Raw genomic sequence first — 19,614 nt, forward strand, 5'->3', positions numbered from 1 at the left:
TTTAATTATAACTTATGATTATTGACATTTTGACTTTATACATAAAAAAAACAAAAAAAAAAATAAATCAAAGCTCAATTTTTTAAAATATTAGAATTAAACTAAATGGATAAAACAGAAAAACTAATACTCCTACTAAGGTGAACTAATTAAATGTGATGGTGCGCACATAAATTATGTTGTAATATCAAATTCAAATGTATATATAGTGTATGGATAGAGAACTAGTGAGAATTTGATTTTTCGTTAAAAACTGAAATTATAAACAAGCACGTAAAATTAATTGAACAAAAGAAGAATAAATAAAAAATACTCCATTTTCCAGAGCCAAGGTGGGTTCTTTACCTTAGTTATTCGTATTCAATATTTCTGATGTGCTACGGTTTCACATTGATTAATATATACTCTATATATGTGTAGATCTGAGCAGTACACAATGTTACATTGATTGAAAATAATTGATCCGATTAAACGGCCCGCCAAAAGAATTCTAGGTGCTACATTCATTGAAAATGGAAATACATTTACCGCAAATCTTTGAATTGAAAAAAGCTGAAATTAATTAATAGTATTACACTAGATCTAAATATATATTTTACCGGCCCGCCAAAAGAATTCTAGGTGCTACATTCATTGAAAATGGAAATACATTTACCGCAAATCTTTGAATTGAAAAAAGCTGAAATTAATTAATAGTATTACACTAGATCTAAATATATATTTTATATGATCAGAGAGTGTTATATTGCTAATTCAATATTTAATTGCTAACTATAACCAGATAATAGCCATTAGATATTCAAATTAAAGGCCTAGATTATTAGCCCCAGAATGTCAATACCATCAACAAAAATCGTTAATTTACAACAAATTAGTTGTAACTATGAAAAATATCTCAGAACTTTAAAACGCATATAACTTTCTCGATTTAAATTATTTTTTCGCACAACATATATCAAATTAAAGATAATTTTATAAGGATTCTAACGAGATCTCACTTGCATATGTTGCGATATCAAAATTTGAAATTTTTTTCAATATTTTCGTACATCAACAAATGTCTACATGATATATAAAATATGTCAAAATAATACATGTAGAATGTCAATATAAGCAATGTGTTTCTCAAAGCATTGTGTTGACATTCTCAAAGCATTGTCTTATATTTTCGAAACACTATGTTGACATTTTAACAAATCATAGTTTAAGATGGTTTTAGAGGTGTTTAACCCATGTTTTTTGTTGACTTGAGGTGTTTATAATAGGTTTTCACCCATATAGTCGTTAATTAGATGAACTAATGAATTTGTTGGAGATTTGAAGTAAAAACAGGTTAAAACGGAGCAAATGGTTGATTCCAGAGATTTCGCCCGCTTGGGCGTTTTGAAGTGAAGTCCAGAGAGAAAACCCGTTCAGGCTTTTCGCATCCGACAAAAAGCCCGATCGGGCGTTTTTCATCTTGCCAATCGCGCGATCGGGCGTTTTACGCAGATACCCATTTTTGCCCATTTTTCACTCCGAGTATAAAAGAGTTCTCACTCATTTTCGAACCCTAACTTCCCCTACTGCAAAATTGAGAGAGAAATCGAGAGATTCAAGTGGCAAGGAGGCTTCCATCTTCAAGAGATTGAAGAAGAAGACTCTCCCCAACATCAAGTCCACCTTAGGGAGTTCTATTTTCCATTCCTACTATGTTTTCCTTTGTTATTCTTGTATTTACTTCTTGTATTTACTTTTGTTTTAGCTTCCACCTTGATTTGTGCTTATCTATCTCTTTTGTGATGGTTTTGTTGGTCATTTGGCTTTTTCATTATCTAATTGCTTAGCTACTGATAAGGCTAATTTCATGCATTGGTTATGGGGATAAATTCTGTGATTTCCTGGGTCTAACAAGGTTTTATAAGCCAGGTGTGTAGAGAAATCGTCAGATCCAGGAAGAAGGAGAGGATCACCTGGAGAAGGAAGCTGGCAGAGAAAGTGAGCAGGAAAGAGAAGGAGTTTACTAGACGAAGGAGCATCCGAAAGGAGGGCAAAATGGGAAGCACAAGGAAGAGTCTAGAAGCTCCATCCCTTATAAATAAGAGCACGCACCCAACATGAAGGGAACGTTTTTCTCACCATCAGCTCTTAGCTCAGCCTTTCTCATTCTCTACACACACTTTTAGGGGAATCATCTGGGGGTTTACGGTTCAGGAATTTATCGGTCGTGTGTAACACCGTCTCCACGGGAGGCGAAGATACAATCTCTTTACCTGCTTTCTATTTATGTTTCTGGATTTTCCGAGACTTCGCTGTTCGAAGCTGATAAACTCATGTTTTAGTTGGTTTAATTGGTCTGTTGAGGTACTTAATGTTGAGTTTTGATGCTTGAATTGTCTATTTCCAGCCAATTATCCTATCTTTTGGAGTTTCATGTGTTTGTTGAGTGTTCTAGGATGAATAGATGAAAAAGAGGCAAAAATCCGACCGGGTAGGACGGAATCAGCATATGAGATCAGAAATGGGCCGAAAAACGACATCCGACCGGGTGAATTTCCAGCACAAATATTCCACCCGGCCGGGTACAATGAAAACAGCGTGATGAGTCCAAAAAGAGGTCTGAATGGCCACCCGGCCGTGTAGATTTCCAGCACAAATATTCCACCCGGCCGGGTACTGCAGTTTGACACGTCTGAAAGCTGTAAACGCGATTTTTGAAGTGAAAAAAAAGAGAAGAAAAGGCTAGGGTTGGATCCCACGAGATTCACTCTACACTTACCGCCTCCATCACTCACACACACCCCCAAGAACACTTTGAGAGAGAGAATTGAAGATTGAAGACTTCATTCCATAGATTCGTTCCATAAGAGTTCTTAGTATCTATCTTTCATGTTTTTGTTCGGATTCTTTGTGTTAAACTTAGTTTTCTCCATGAACATGAGTAGCTAAACACCTCTTTGTAGAAGTCTTGGTAAAGATGCACTGATTTCATAGTTTTTATCCAATTAATTTTGTTTTTGCCTTGCTCTTGTAGTTATTTGATTATTCTTGGGTTTATTCCTTTCAATTGCTTGATCACCATTTGATTGTGTAGGATTAATTAAATTAATCGGGAGATGAAAGGTTTTGTAACACCCCAACTTTTCTACCTTTTATTTTGTTCTCGAAGATATCGTTTGTTCTTTTAAACTCAAGTTCTTTATACGTTTGAGGGACTTGATTTTCGACCAATGAAAAAAAAAACATGTGAATGGAAACCGAAGGGATGCGATATGCGATATAGACAATGGAAAATAGATTTGTGTTTGAGCCAAACAGTTATTCTCCTAGCCCAATTATTTATATGAATTGGAGCCATTTGAGAAGGCTCAAAATAAATTCTTTTGCAGCCCAAAACTTAACTCAAACTTCTTCCATTCCAAACTCCACGGTCCACACTACTTCACCATATCTCCACCACCACAAAAATCTCAACCGCCAACCGAATCATTTTTTTCTCAATGCAAGTTTTATATCTATAAACTCACGACACTCTTCAAATCACAATCTTCTCCATTCATTCAAAATCTAAGAAGATGAGCGTATAGAAAATCGTGTGTTCTTCAGAAACTTCCTGCAATTGCAGATTGTTCTATTCGACAAAAGGTATATCTCTTCAATCCAATTTAGACATTATAATCGTTATGTATTGATTCCATAGCACAATTTCTCGATAATTCTCGATAACAGGAGAAACGAGAGAGCTCGAATTTCAATTCCTCTCCTGTTGCTAGCAAGTTTTCTTCCTACCAATTAAAGGTATATCCTCTGTTATTTATGAAATCTTTCATGGCATATACATTCACGGTAGTCCACCAATTGAATTTCTGCAATTTGTTGAATGACACTCTTCTCCCAAAGTTTCGATCTTTAATGCGTTAGAAACTTCCTTTTGTTTGCTCTTCAATCCAATTCTTGGAAATACTTCTGCCTGCCCACTAACAATTGAAATCGGACAATTTGAATCTAATAAAAAGTTAAGAGTGGGAAAAGGGGAGAGTGAGCTTACCTAACGTGAACGGGCTGAGACAGCGGCAGTGGTGACAGTAGCTGGTACAGCAGCGAGAGAGAGACAGAGGAGAGAGCTGTGACAGGAGTAGGATTTTGTGCTCCAGTGAAGTGATATTTAGAGAGAAAGCTTGAGTTTTAGAGAGACGAGTGTGACGATTGGATAAGTAGAGAGGGAAGAGTTTACTTTTGTGAATTGAGTTTACGTATGATGTTTGGGAGTATTCATGTTCAATTCGGGAAGAGTTTACTTTTGTGAATTGAGTTTACGTGTGATGTTTGGGAGTATTCATGTTCAATTCTCTTTTTAAATTGTTGTCTTTTTCATTATGTGATGTATAGGGAGTAGACGTATAGTGTTGAGGGAGTATGCATAATTATTTTAAAATTGTTTTGTTTAGTTTTGCTTTTGTGTTTTCAAGATCAGTGAGGAGTTGAGAATATACTAGTACATATACATGGTTGGGTAGGGAGTATGTACGTTGGTGGCTGGGAGTATAACATGTTTTCCTTGTCTCTTTATTTTGTTTGCATGTGATTGTTTGGGCCAGAGAATTGATTGCTATGAGATTTCTGTTTTTGGTTACGTGATTTAAGTTCAAGTGTCTCTTGTATGTAAGAGTAAAGCCAAAGGATGGAAGTATAATTTTGTCGATGCCGTTTTGTTTTATTGAGGAATCTACTTTCTGTTGACGAAAGAATGAAGGATAATTTGAGCACAGGCACTAGGACGCATGCATTGCTTTTAAATTCATTTATTTTGCAAAGTCTAATTTTTAGCTTACCATGTTTTTTTTTAAAAAAAAGGGGTGAACTTTTTGCACATCATTTGAGGTTGGAACAGAAAGTCGATTGAGGAATTACGCGAACGAGGTGGACTTTTTTTTAATTAAGGACTATTTCCTAAGTATGTTTATTTTTAAATGGTGCAAAATATGTTTGTCATGCCATATTTTTGTGTTGATGTGGGACCTATCTGAAGTGGCTTTTGCCATGTATGGTTAATCGAATTCGGGTCTGACTAGGGAGTTAGTTCCTACTCAGGCTGGTGTACACCCAGTAGATCGTGCGCTATCTCTTTGAGTTGGCCGGTCTAGTGACTTGGAATGTGGCCACATTCCTTGTCATGTAGTTCAGATATGGTATGGTGATGTTGATGATGTTGGTGAAATGTTTTAGTGACTCGGGCCCCTTTCAAAGTTAAAACCCCGAGGTCATTCGTTAATGGCATGATAAATAATTTTTATAAAAATGTTTTCGGCATGAGTCCACTGGGTGCATCAAGTACTCAGCCCTGCATTTGTTTTAAAAAATGTGCAGGTTGAGTGGTGACGAGCGCGGTGGGTGTTGAGCATAAAAGTGAAGAATGTCTATCAAATGTTCAAGAATATGTTGTGTCTTCATACATAACAGTATTCTACTCTCGAATGCTTCCGCTAAACGTTGTTTCATTTGTCTTTTGATATCGTGGAATATTGATTCTTTCAATTGTTGAACTATTGAGATTGAATACTCTGATTTAAATGGGTGAATTTCCAAGGTTGATTCATGTTTCGAGCCATTGATTGTTTCCCCTATTTCTTTCCTGTTTCTTTAATCCCCCACTAGTCGCGATTCAACCATGTTTTCTATCCTTAGAAAATGCGGGCGTGACAGGTTTTGAGTGAGGTCTTTGACCTAATTGAGCTTTTGGGAGTTAGGGGTTTTCGGATTAGAAGGGGACTTCAATCCTAGCACCTAATCTGCAGGCTTCTCACCTCGGGAGGGGGTTTAATCTATAATTGTGATCGACTTAGTAATTCTAGAGACACCAAAAGGTAAGACAATTTGATTGGATAAGAGCTTGGAATTGTGCATCGGAGAGTTCTACAATTTTCTCCATATTATCTTTTCACTCCGTTTTTACTTATTTTTATTTGTTTATTTGCTCATTATATGCTTTTATTAGTGTTAGAAAAAAACCAAACCTTTCCCGATTCTCTATATAGTAGTCAACGTTTGTTCGTGGTAGTTAAGTTGATACGAATTTGTCTATGTGAGATACGATACTCTTGCTTGCTAATTGCTACACTAGCCCCATACACTTGCGGGTATCACTTGTGTTAAAATAAGTCGAGTCAAGTTTTTGGCGCCGTTGCCGGGGACTATTTTGTGTCGTTAGAGCTTAATATAGGCGTCCACCCTTTCCCGTTCAGAGAACTCCAGTACCTATTCCTTCTCCACCTCTGTCACCCATACAGTACGAGCTGCGGTCTCCAATCCTAATGGCGGACGAGGAGAACAACAATTTTGAAGACAACGAGGAGAATAACAATAATGAGGATCCCATCATTCGTCAACTCCGTGAGTAAATGGCCAACATGCAGAGGCAGTTGGATGAGCAGAACGCGAGACCACCAGTTCAGCCCGTGCAGAATCTGTATGCATATAGACGAGTTGCTAATCCACCAATCAATAATGCCGGGATTACGGGCAACAGTTTTGAGTTAAAACCGGGATTGATAAACAGGGCAGAAGCACATGCATTTGGTGGAACAGGTTCGAAAATTTCCAACAAGTACTTGACCAAGTTCATAAAAATCAGCAACACGGTGAAGGCTAATGGGGTCTCCGATGATCAGATTCGCCTCAGATTGTTCCCTTTTTATTTGAAGGATGATGCTAGGGATTGGTACGATAGCAAGGATCCCAACTCGGTCGAAAATTGGGATGCAATGGTTGAGCTCTTCTTGGATAAATACTACCCACCGAGCGAGGCACTAAAGCACCAAGCTGAAGTCATCTCTTATGCAATGCATCATTTGGAGAATATTCACGAGGCATGGAAGAGATTCAAACACCTGATGAAGAGATGCCCCAACCACGGGTTAAGCCCGGGGCAACAGATCGTAACTTTCTACAAGGGAGTGTTACAGACGTGCTCCGTAACAAGTCCGGGAAACTAACTTCTCGTTGGATAAAAGTCAAAACCGGCGCCCGGAGAAGGGTCGGCGGTGCTAAACAATGAAACGATAAAGTTCGGCGCCCTCGCAAGGGTCGGTGGTGAGACAAATAGAGTGGCGTATAGCACACTAAACAAAATGATTTTGTATTTCAATAATTGATTGATTGAATCCAAATGATAACAAGAGGCCTATTTATAAGTCTAGAATTCGAACCTAACTTATTGATCAAGAAAATAAATATATATGGGAATGATATGGTGAATCAAAATACTAGATTAAATAAAAAGATATGGGAGATATGGAATGGTCTCGTATCAACTCCCTCGCAGTTGAAATTCACCTTGTCCTCAAGGTGGAAACTTCGAAACAAAGAGAGTCGAAAGCTCTCCTCCTGGATCAAATACGCATGGTCGATGTTGGTAATAGATAAGACTTTGTATCCGAAAACTGGACCATGATTTAATTTTGGCTGTGAACAAAATATGGGATCTTGAGCACTTGGAGTGAGCATTTGTTGCTCTAATATGACCATTCGATTGACTGTGAACTAGAATCATAGTGAAATCTCCATGGCAAGAAACATACTTGTCAAGTAAAGTCTCCAAATCAACTTTTATCTCCACTTTCGGATGTGTTGGGACAAAAAGATCACCAATCTTGTCATCATATGCCTTGACGAGCACTGGCAGTAACTCATTTTCATTCATGGCAATCTCTTCATTCTTGAGGTTCTCTTTAACGGACTCGTTGTTTGGAATATCAAGAGTAGCGCCATCATTGGGAACACCGATAATTTCATTGGGAGGATCATCACCCAATACTATTACGGGAGTGATATTGGTTTTCTCTTCGGCTAGATTTTCGTCACTAGTGTTCTCCTCAAACGACGCGTTCAAATGGGTAAGCAATGCAGCTTGCTCCAACCTATAAACACGTAATTTCTCATTGTAATCGTCGATGGCGGCTTGTTGGACAGGCGAGAGCGATCGAACCTTGAGGGCGGGATTATTGGTGAGACCTCGCTGCTGGGACGATTGAATAAACTTCTTGGGCTATTGAGGCGGGTGCAATGAACAGTCAGAGACCGCAGCGGGTGTGGGGGCTGATATTCCGGCAGCGGTTGTGGGGACTGATATTCCGGCAGCGGAAGTGGATGATAACCATCATCGAAATTCCGTGGCTGCCCATATGAATCCGGGTCTGTATATGGTGGACATGGGGGCTGGTAGTCAAGCAGCATTATGATTTCGGTATTGGGATTTTGCTGCTGCTGTTGCCCGTAGGCGTAGCGCGGCTCCTGCTACTCGTAGGCGTGCAGACGCCGCTGTGTGGGCCAGCTGGTTGGGGGCGAGCATTGTCGTGGCAGTGGCGGCCAGCCGGGAGGCTGTTCGTGCCAGGAGGAGTGATCGTGCTGCCATGTGCGACGCGGTGTGTACTGTTCCTGCTGCCATTGCTGATAAACAACGTTTCGACGCCGGCGATTGATTTCTTCCCAACGTGATTCCAACTTGTCGAATCGGGCCATGATGCAATCGAAACCCTGGGTTAGGGAGTCGAGCGGCTGTTGTTCTGTCACAGGTAACGGCTCCAGCGAGGCGTCATCACGAGGCGAAAGTCGCCGCTGACTGATGTGTTCCTTCCGTCCGATGCCGGGGTTCCGTCGCGAGGGACCAATACACACTTCAGGGGTTGGTGGAATTCCCCACGCTGATTTTCTTTGATTCCTTGACATGAGTGGTGGATGAAATAAGAAGGATTGATCGGTGGGTTTTTTGATGAAAAAGGTGTTTCTCTTTGTTATTTTTTTGTATTTTTTGTTTTTTTGTAGGTTACAGGAGGAAGAAGATGGAAGGTGAGCACGAAATGAAAGCACCAGTTGTTACAAACGTGCTCCGTAACAAGTCCGGGAAGCTAACTTCTCGTTGGATAAAAGTCAAAACCGACGCTCGGAGAAGGGTCGGCGGTGCTAAACAATGAAACGATAAAGTCTGGCGGTCTCGCAAGGGTCGGCGGTGAGACAAATAGAGTGGCGTATAGCACACTAAACAAAATGATTTTGTATTTCAATAATTGATTGATTGAATCCAAATGATAACAAGAGACCTATTTATAAGTCTAGAATTCGAACCTAACTTATTGATCAAGAAAATAAATATACATGGGAATGATATGGTGAATCAAAATACTAGATTAAATAAAAAGATATGGGAGATATGGAATGGTCTCGTATCAATTTGTTAAGGATCAATTTCCTTAACAATCAATCCCACACACGATTAACGGAAACCGTAGACAATCCGGCGCCCAAGAGGTTTGGGTCGGCGGTGTTTTCCGGCGAGAGGAGCTGAGCACGAGTGAGTTACTCGAACCGTAGATAAATCCGGCGCCCAAAAGCTTGGGTCGGCGGTGATCTCCGGTGATAGAGCTGAGCGCGAGAAAGATCTCGTCGGCAGCGAAGGATACGTAGAAACTTCTATGTAGGATTTCTTGAAGCCAACTGATTGCGGCCGTAAAAGGGTTTCATTAATTGATGATTATCATATGCAAATACTCCACATATTTATAATAGGTGGGATACAATGATATCTTACGGAAAGAGAGTAAATCAAATCTAATAATATCTAAACACTAAACAAATATGATAGAGATATGGAGAATCAAAAGATAACTAAATAATTAGGGAAACTAAGATATGGGGATCGTAACAGGGAGCCACTCCGGAGGTGGGTCACTCCTTAAGTTGGGAGAAGACGATGCATTAGAGGTGATTGAGAGGGTGGCCTCCAACGATGATGGGTGGAAGAATGAGAGAAGCAAAACTTACCGGGTGGCGTCCGCATCGGATGTTGACAAGATGGACATGATGTCCAAGTAGCTGGATTTCTTGACTAATAAGTTTGGCTGTATGGAAATAGAGCCAACCGGGCTCGAAAGTTAAGAGGTGAATTACGTGCACCAAGGCGGCAACAATCGGAATTTCAACAACAACTCCCTCCACAATCAAGGGGGTGGTAGCTTCAACAACTTTGGGAATAAGGCACATCCCAACTTGTCTTATGGGAATCCTCACAATGACCTACAATCACCTCCGGGGTTTCAAGTGTCGAATGGACAAGTCGTTGAGCCAAAGAAGAATGAGCTGGGAGATGTCTTGTTGACGTTTATGAAGCAGACAGGGGAAATTCTGGCCAATTCTGTTAAGAGACTGAAGCAGGTAGAGACAGATGTGCAGAGCTTAAGTATTCACATAAAGAGCATCGATACTTAGATGAGCTAAATTTCACAGGCTGTGGGTATTCAACATCAACCTGGCCAGTTTCCCTCACATACTATTGTCAATCCCAAGGACTGCAAGGATTGCAAAGCCATCAATCTGAGGAATGACAAAAGCTATGAAGGTCCAACCATGCCTGCAGAGAAGGAAAAGATCTCGCAAGAAGAGGTAGTTGTAGAAGATGTAGTGGAAGAAGAGGAATAGCCGGTGGAGGAAGTACCGCCTCCCAAGGCAAATACTGTGATACCTGCACCCCCAGTCGAAGTTAAAATTCCATTCCCACAGCGTGTGCAGAAGAAGAAGCTAGATGATCAGTTCTTTAGATTTCTTGACATTTTCAGAAAGGTACACATCAATATTCCGTTGGTAGAGGCGTTGCAGCAAATGCTTAGCTACGCCAAATTTCTGAAAGATGTTATCTCCAAGAAGAGGAGATGGGTGGAGCACGAGACCGTCAATTTGACGGAGAAAATTCCCGCTAAGATGAAAGATCCTGGAAGCTTCACTATATCGTGCATAGTGGGGGATAGCCAAGTGGGCAAGGCACTATGTGACTTGGGAGCGAGCATTAATCTTATGCCGTTCTCGTTCTTTCAAAAGCTAAAGGTTAGGACACTGAGGCCCACCACCATCACAATCCAGATGGCCGACCGATCTGTGTCGTATCCGAGAGGGATTGTTGAAGATATACTCGTCAAAGTCAATGACTTCATCTTCCCTGTGGATTTTGTGGTGTTTGATATGGAGGAAGACCGGAATGTTCCTCTTATACTAGGAAGACCTTTCCTAGCTACAGGAAAGACAATGATCGACGTGCAGAAGGGAGAGCTCACACTCTGACTTAATGATGAGAGTGTCACATTCTCCATCTACAATGCAATGCAGAGGCACGATGATGAAGATGCATGGAGAGTGGAGCACTGTAACATGGTTGAACTGGTCGATGATTGTGTGAAGGAAGTGACCCAAGCCATTTCGCCACAAGATCAATTGGAGTGATGCTTATCGCAATCTATCTTCTCTCCTTACTATAATGATATTAATGAGCCTAATACCGATTTGTTTAAATTTTGTAGGTGCTCTTAATTCAGCGGAGGAGGTCCCTACGTTTCGACAAAATTTCTTACCGTTGAGGGATCCGAATGAAGAAGAGAAGAAGGAGGAAAAGAAAGAGGAACTGAAGCCGTTGCCATCACACCTTAAGTATGCATTTCTCGGGGAGAATGATACTTATCCGGTAGTCGTATCATCCTCATTCACTACTAATGAACTTGATAAATTGGGAAGCACAGGGGTGCAATTGGGTGGTCCATCTCGGACCTTAAGGGGATAAGTCCTACGGTTTGCATGCATAGAATTCTTCTAGAAGAGGGGTCTAAACCCAAAGCTCAAAACCAAAGGAGACTTAACCCGATAATGCAAGACGTGGTGAGGAAGGAGGTGCTTAAGTGGTTAGATACCGGGATCGTCTATGCTATCTCAGATAGTGATTGGGTAAGTCCCACTCAAGTGGTAGCTAAGAAGGGTGGGATGACTGTAGTAAAAGGGGGAAATGATGAGATTATAGCCACTAGGTTGGTAACTGGGTGGAAAGTATGCATAGATTATAGAGCCCTTAATGCTGCTACAAGGAAAGACCATTTTCCCCTCCCATTCATTGACCAGATGCTAGATAGGTTGGCAGGGTATGAGTACTATTGCTTTCTAGATGACTACTCCGGATATAATCAGATCTTAATTGCCCCAGAGGATCAATATAAATCTACTTTTATTTGTCCTTATGGTGTGTATGCTTTCAGGAGGATGTCATTTTGCCTTTTCAATGCCCCAGCCACCTTTCAGAGGTGTATGATGTCCATCTTTCATGACATGGTGGAAGATATAATGGAAGTCTTCATGGATGACTTCTCCGTCTTTGGTAGCTCTTTTGATAATTGTTTACGGAATCTAACTTGTGTTTTATAGAGATGTGAAGAGACACACTTGGTGCTCAACTGGGAGAAGTGCCATTTTATGGTGAGAGATGGCATTGTGCTTGGGCACAAAATATCTGCAGGAGGACTTGAGGTGGTGATACGCTCGGATTTTGCACTGTTTTAAGGCCATTATTTGGTCCGTTTTTTATATCAAAGTCACTCTACACGTCCATTATTTATATATTTTGCCTATTTTGGTATTTTGACGTGTTTTGTGTGAAATGTGCAGAATTGAGCCAAAAAGGGAGCCAAAACGCAAAGTCTGGAAATCTGGAGTCAGACGGCGACCAACGCCGCCGCGGATGTTGCGGCGACCGCCGGCGCCCGGCGGGCAGATCAATGTAGCGGTCCACCACGGAAAAATACGCTTGGAAGAGAAGTCTCGTCCGTCGACCACCGGAAGTTGTGCGGCGGTCCGCCGCCGAGGAAACAGACTCTATGGATTCCAACGCGGCGACCGCCGGCCAAGGTGCGGCGGCCCGCCGGAGAAAGGCGGCGAATCCAAGAAGTCCTAGATTTGCTCCAAGATTTACCATATTTTGGAGATCTTTTCCTTCTACAACAAGGACTAGCTTTCCCCTATAAATAAGACCTCAAGCTTAATCAAAAAGAGAGAGCTTCTACTTGCAAAATACTTCATAGAGATCAAGAGCTAGAGTACTTAACTTGTGCAAGGAGTTGGAGAAGGATTTCAAGAATATCAAGAACAACAAGGATTCAACCTTCGGGGTTTATTTGCTTTAGTTTTATGTTCAAATTGTCTTCCCTTCAATCTATGTTTTTAGCTTATTCAATTATGTGTAACTAAACTCATAAGATTCTAGGGATGTGTTAGTAACGACTTTGGTTATACAAATTCCTTTTTCTATTTAATATCGGTTTGTTTTTACTTTGTTTCTTCCCTAAGTAGTTCTGATGCTGCATGATTGAGTGACACAATCTTGTATGATTTAATATAACTTGCTTCATAACTGTGACAGAGTTCTAGCGAGTTAGATTCACTTAGTAGACACTACAGTTAGCTTCCCTTAAAACGGCACTGTTAATTGAGAGTGAGGACTTTTCAAGGGTCTTAGGAGCTTTTTGGAGTTACGTGTTAGGATTGACAACCCTAACTTTGTAATCAACGTTTGTATCGCATGAGCACAAGCTAGGTGACTCGTCCTTTCAAAGTATAAACTGTGCTAGGGTATTGTAGTTGGAATTTTGTATAACCATAACTGTGAACACACATCCCTGGGATTCCCTTATCTCTATCGTCTTTCTCCGTGTTTTATTTGGTCTTAGTTGTTTTTCAAAAGTTTTTCAAAAGTTTTTCAAAACCTACTTGTTTTTATAGATAGTAATTGAGTCTTAGTAGAGGATAGACACTTTGTGTTTGCCTTCCCCGTGTTCGATATCCGGTACTAACCTTTAGCTATACTATATATACCCTGTATACTTGCAGGTATTTTTAGTGCTAATAAAAAGTGCATCAAGTTTTTGGCACTGTTGCCGGGGAAGATAATTCACTTTGGAGTGATATCTTCAAACGGATAATTTTGCTACTTTGGGGTTTAATTGCTTTCAGTTTTTAATTTACTTCTTTAATTTGTTTTTGTTTTAGATTCTTGCAGGTTTTGTGTGCGAACGCGCTCCGAGAAGGACAACCTAGAACCGGTCGATTTAGAACTTGAAAGAACTCGTAGGAAAATAAGAAGTGAAAAAGGATCAGGAACAATGGGTGACCAAACAGACATCGAAAAGCTACAAGAAATGGTGAAATTGCTGATGGATGAGAGAGACGCGGAAAGGGCAGCCCGCGAGGCTTTGGAGAAGAAGAATCAGGAAATACAACCCGTGATGAACATGTTCAATCATGGGAATATGATTACCTTTCCCGAAGGACCTCGTATTGACGCTAACAATTTTGAGTTACGCATGCCCCTTATTCAAAGGGTCGAGCAAACTCCTTTTGCAGGTAGGGCTACAGAGGATGCCAATCGCCATCTCTCCAAATTTGTGGAGATCTCAAACACTCTCAAATTGAACGGTGTCGGACGATGCCATAAGGGTAAGACTCTTCCCCTTTTCATTAACTGATTCTGCTAAGGAGTGGTTTGAATGCATGCCCAGAGAAAAGGTCTCCACATGGAAGGACATTGTAGCTGCCTTCCTCGACAAGTACTATCCGCCAGGCACAATTTTGAAGCTCAAAAGCGAGATCTTCCAGTTCACCCAAGGCCATGACGAGCCCCTCTACGAGGCGTTTGCTCGTTTCAAAGCTCTTCTCCGGAAATTCCCTAACCATGGTTTCACCGTGGACCATCAGGTAGGAATTCTCTATAATGGGTTTAACAAGAAGATTTGTGCTATGCTTGATTCAGGAGCAAATGGAGGATTCTTAAGGAAGTCAGGTGAGGAAGCCATGGCGGTGATAGAGGAATTCGCCACCAACAGCAGGGGGTGGTCGAAAGAAAGGCATAGCATGAAAACGATAGTTCTTTTGCAAAGGAATTGGCCGAGCTTAGAGTTAGGGTGAACCAAATGGATACATCAAGGAAGGAGGACCCGATTCCACCGACCTCCATCATAGCGGTTCCAACAGAAATTACAACAATAATTATCGCCCTAATCAGGGGGGCGGTAATTTCAATAATTATAATGAAAACCGACCTCATCCTAATCTCTCTTATTCTAACAATAATTACTTGCAACCCCCCGCAGGATTTAATGTTAGCAAGGGAGGAGTAGTTGAGACAACCAAGAAGGAGGAAAAGTATGACCAAGGGATCACAAGGATCTTGGAAGTAATCACGCAAGACAGGAAGGTTAATGACACCAAGATCGGAGTGGTCGAAGCTAGAATAAACAATCTCGAGCAGGGAATGGCACAATCTCAACTGCCATAGCCAACATCAACACTCAAATGGAGCAAATCCAAAAGAAGTTGGATGAGGACAGGGCAAAGGCAGCCGCACGAGTGGATGACATCAATAAGAAGTGGGTGGCAAAGCAGAAAACTGGGGACTACCCAGCCGCCTGCGGACCGCCGCAACCATTGCAGCGGGCCGCCGCTGAAGCACCAAATGGAGTCTGCCCAGTCGCCGGCAAACCGCTGCACTCACCACGGCGGGCCACCACAGACAAGGCAGATACACCCACTCAGCAAGGACTCGTGCGGCATAATGGGATTGTGCTACCTTTTCAACCGAAGAGGAAGTTTAAGCTCGAAGAGCAGTTCAAGCATTTTCTGAACATGTTTTGTAAGGTTCATACTAACATTCCTCTAGTTGAATCGTTGCAGGAAATGCCTAAAAATGCGAAGCTACTAAGGGAGGCGGTGATGAGGAAGAGAAAGCCGACAAAAGCTGACCTTAAGATACCACATCATTGCAGCGAGATAATCCAAAAGGAGAAGGCGGTGAAACAGAGAGATCTGGGCCAATTCATTATCCGATGCCGGATTGGAGAGGGAAAGGTTGACAAGGCCCTATGCGATTTAGGATCTTCCGTCAATCTCATGCCACTGAAGTACTACGAAAAGCTCAACATTGGGCCACTCAAAACTTTAGACGTAACACTCAGGTTGGCCGATAACTCGTCCATAAAAACTGTTGGTATGATTGAGGATGTCCTAGTGAAAGTCGATGATTTCATTTTTCCCGCCGATTTTATTGTGCTTGACATTAAAGTAGACAAGAACGTCCCTCTAATCTTAGGGAGAGATTTTCTTGCTACTTGCAAAGCTTTGATTGATGTAGGTCGTGGCGAGATCACAATTAGCGATAACTATAGCCAATCCACCTATAAGATCGAAAGCGAGATGCTCAAGTTTGAGGAAGCAAAGCGTGCAAAGATGGAACGGCAGTGTAGGGCAATCGTGGTCACGGATTTTACCAAACCCCAAGACCCCTTTGAAGTAGAGGATCATACTACCTCCACCATCTGCATTGTAAAGGAGGTAAGACGTTCTCCCAAAAAGGACGATACTAATCCCTCCACCTCTATCCCGCAGAAAAAGAAGCAAAAGAGGAAGAAGGCAATCAAGGAGGACCCCGAGATTTATGTTATCAAAACAAATAAGGGGAAATATAAGTGGTGGAAGAAGCTAGGGACCAAGTTGCTCCCTATGCCCATTTTCAACACTCGGGTCGCTGATCCGCCCAATTAGTGGGTCAGTTCAAGTCGAGCTAACGACTAAAAACAAAAGCGCTTGTTGGGAGACAACCCAATTTTTTTTAATTTTGTTATTTTTCTTTATTTTCGTTCTTTTTTTAAAAAATATATATATATATATATATATATATATATATATATAACACGTGGCGGTCGCCGCACTTAACACGGCGGTCGGCACACGTGTATTCACATGTGCAGGATAGGTCGGGCTTAGGGCAGGCTTAGGGTGGGCCGGATGAACCGCTGAACGGGCCGCGACGGCCTGCTAGGAATCGTTGTTTTAAACTCCCGTGCGGCGGCTCGCCGCGCAGCATGCGGCGACCGCCGCGCGCAGACCAGAGACGGGAATGCAGTTTTAAAAGGTAAGTTTTCCATTCTTTCTCCCATTCCTTCTCAATTTCCCTCCTTGCAACACAAGGTATGAATCCTAACTAAATTTTTGAGTTTTGTTCTACTTCTTCCATGGATTTAAGCATGTTTTGGATGAATTTTTCGGTGAAAACTCTTATTTTACGATGGGGGATGATTGTGTATGCTTATTTGTGGATTTCCACGGTAATATTGTGTTTTGGTGATAGTTTTGAAGCTTTGTGAATAGTGATTCCTTCTTGATTATACTTGTTCTTATGTTGCAATCATGTTCATAGCATTGTGAGGCTATTATTACTTCCATGAATTGAAATACTTGAGTAGTTCATAGAGATGTTTGATATATATTGATTTATTGTTAAGACGTCTCTGCATGAGGGATGAATTCACGTTGGGGGATGGATTCTTGTTTCCTAGTTTGGATGTTTTTGTTCTACATGTTTCCATGCCACCATCTAGGAAGATTTTTTTTAAAAACACCTAGCTTGCACTTATGTTAATTATTTGATATTTTTTGAAAGAGTGCAAGTTTGGGGGAGCTTTGATTTCTCATTGTTTGGTACACTTTTTAAGTATTGTACTTTTCTTTGGAGGAACATGGGATCAAAGGGAATGCCCGGAAGTGCAAAGAACTATAGCATTAGCCTTGCCTCGGATGAGCAAAAGGCCATGTGGAAGAAGTTGTCGGCGTGAGAGACGGCGCCTTCGTGGTACCCCCACGATTTCCCTCTTCAAACTTTGGGATCGCGGAGGACTTTTGGGCGTTGTGTGATGTAGGTGACGGCCTTCGATACATGTTCGAGAAGAAGTGGCCGTTGTTTAGAAAGTATACTCTCGAGTTCCTAAGCTCTTTGAAAGTCACAAAGGATCGCCGGCAAAACTTTCCGCTTAGCATTGATTTCCGCCTAGGCAACCGATGACACTCGCTCACCATGGAGGATCTTTGCGGAATCTTCCATTGCTTCGACCCCAACCCCGAAACCGACAATGAATATGACTTTGATGAGGTTTGGGGTGCGATGACGAATGAGCACGAGCACGCCGCGGGCTATGCCAAGTCTTCCTCAATCCGCAACTCGGTTTTGCGGTACCTCTACCGAGCCTGAAGGGATTGGCAGCGGAAGCGCTCATATAAATCAATTACGGATAATTCAGATCTATTTAGCGAATTATTTAGACAAATTCTATTCGCGTAATTATCTCACATATCATGCTCATAACTCAAATAATAACATGCTTTAAATTAATTGAAACCTAAAACATGCTTTTCTAAGGTTCAGCCATTGTACCTTGATGATTCTCCAAAGAATCGAAGATGGTTAGCGCCTTCTCCACGTGAAGATCTTTAGTACAAAACCACGGATCTTCTGAATGGTTCCCTGACTGTGAATTGATATCAGGGTGGGCTGATCTCACCAGTGCACTAGGACTTAAATAAAGAAGACATAAATCCTTCCCTCGGAGGAGAGAAAATTCGACCACCACTAGGAGTAGGGGGGCCGAAAATTTTTGGAGAAAAATTAAATGTATTTTCTGTCTCCTTTATTCTCCTATTTATAATAAGTCACATATTGGGCCCAGACAAGGATCTATGGAAGGCTTTGGATATGGGCCCCTCCAATTAGTTTTTTACTAATTAAATTAAACCCAATTTAATATAAGCTTGAAATTGGAATATTACGAGGAGCCACTACAAAAGTAATACTGCACTCCCCATCCAAATCCGAAATTATAAGTACTTCGAGTTTCCAATACTTTATATTTATTTCCGCGCTTAAGATAGAAACATCCATTAATTAATTATTGTCTGCTATGGACTTAATTAATCAATATCTTATTTATTATTCATAGAGTAATTAAACTCTAACTAGCTAGGTTCCGAATAATAAAACCTTATTTCAAGTTTCTCTTGAGGATGTTATCAAACGAGACTCACCTCGCGCACGATTCAACATAATAGCAATCCTAGCACCGCTAGATATTAATCACCACTACCCAATATACCAGGCTTATTGGGTTGCGAAAAACCCGCACCATTTGGTAAGTCAAAGTAGTGCATAATCAATACCGTATGCTCAATGCTAACGTACATTGATTGAGAAATAATTTACTGAGACCTCGTCTTTCAGTAGATAGCATAAAGATGTCTCATTTTGTTAGATCCATTCAAAGTGTTATACCACACCAACGTCATCTTATTTCAGTAAGGCTTAGAAATAATCGGACTGACATTGCAACCTTTCACGATAGGTAGTATAAGCCTATCCAGGTTGTGAAATTATTCTTTTTCTTTGTTTAGAACTCACCGTGTTACCTTAAAGTGAACGACGCCCACAACCGGTCTACTAAAACAAAGACTTAGACTTTGTTAAGTTACTTATACATTTAAATATGCAATAAACATCCATTAAATGTAAAACATAACAACATTATGAAAAAAATAATCTGTTTATTCATTTGGAAAATAAAATAAGAGTTTTAACAGTATTCAATCACTCGAAAGGTGATTTCTAGTATACAAACTCTAACAATCTCCCACTTATACTCAAAACAGCTTTCGAGTATACAAAATAAATGTGCACTACGTCTAATTCTCCCACTTATACTGAAAGCGAGTTGAGGTCTCGAGCGAGTCGAAATCCCATCCCTTCTACATGGCACTCGAACGGTTTGACCGCCAATGCCTTAGTAAAAGGATCTGCCAGGTTGTTCTCTGACGCAATCTTGAGCACTTGTATGTCTCCTCTCTGCACTATATCTCTGATGATATGATACTTCCTCTCAATGTGTTTGCTCGCTTTGTGAGCTCTTGGTTCCTTCGAATTTGCCACAGCACCAGAATTGTCACAATAAATGGTGATGC

At 41.1% G+C, this 19,614-nt stretch overlaps 1 protein-coding gene and 1 long non-coding RNA gene across 2 annotated transcripts; both read left to right on the forward strand.

Annotated features, from left to right (window-relative positions):
• Nucleotides 1-3,495: 3,495 nt before the first annotated feature.
• Nucleotides 3,496-5,477, forward strand: LOC125222549. The gene is made up of 3 exons (XR_007176577.1): nucleotides 3,496-3,624; nucleotides 3,709-3,777; nucleotides 5,347-5,477. It is a non-coding gene; the product is annotated as an uncharacterized LOC125222549 (long non-coding RNA).
• Nucleotides 5,478-9,663: 4,186 nt separating this feature from the next.
• On the forward strand, nucleotides 9,664-11,085 carry LOC125220681. The gene is made up of 5 exons (XM_048122832.1): nucleotides 9,664-9,842; nucleotides 9,887-9,912; nucleotides 9,977-10,185; nucleotides 10,258-10,413; nucleotides 10,531-11,085. Exons 1-5 carry the CDS (start codon nucleotides 9,664-9,666, stop codon nucleotides 11,083-11,085), a joined length of 1,125 nt encoding a protein of 374 aa, XP_047978789.1.
• The last annotated feature ends 8,529 nt before the right edge of the window (nucleotides 11,086-19,614 follow it).

The sequence above is a fragment of the Salvia hispanica genome, chromosome 4 (assembly GCF_023119035.1).
Source record: "Salvia hispanica cultivar TCC Black 2014 chromosome 4, UniMelb_Shisp_WGS_1.0, whole genome shotgun sequence".
Lineage (NCBI taxonomy): Eukaryota > Viridiplantae > Streptophyta > Magnoliopsida > Lamiales > Lamiaceae > Salvia > Salvia hispanica.

Excerpts from the sequence above, each read along its gene's own strand:
- LOC125220681 (XM_048122832.1), top strand. The coding sequence starts at position 9,664 with ATGGGGATCGTAACAGGGAGCCACTCCGGAGGTGGGTCACTCCTTAAG. Across the intron at positions 9,843-9,886 it reads AAGATGGACATGATGTCCAA|AGCCAACCGGGCTCGAAAGT; the intron begins GTAGCTGGATTT and ends GTATGGAAATAG. Across the intron at positions 10,186-10,257 it reads CTGTTAAGAGACTGAAGCAG|GCTGTGGGTATTCAACATCA; the intron begins GTAGAGACAGAT and ends TAAATTTCACAG.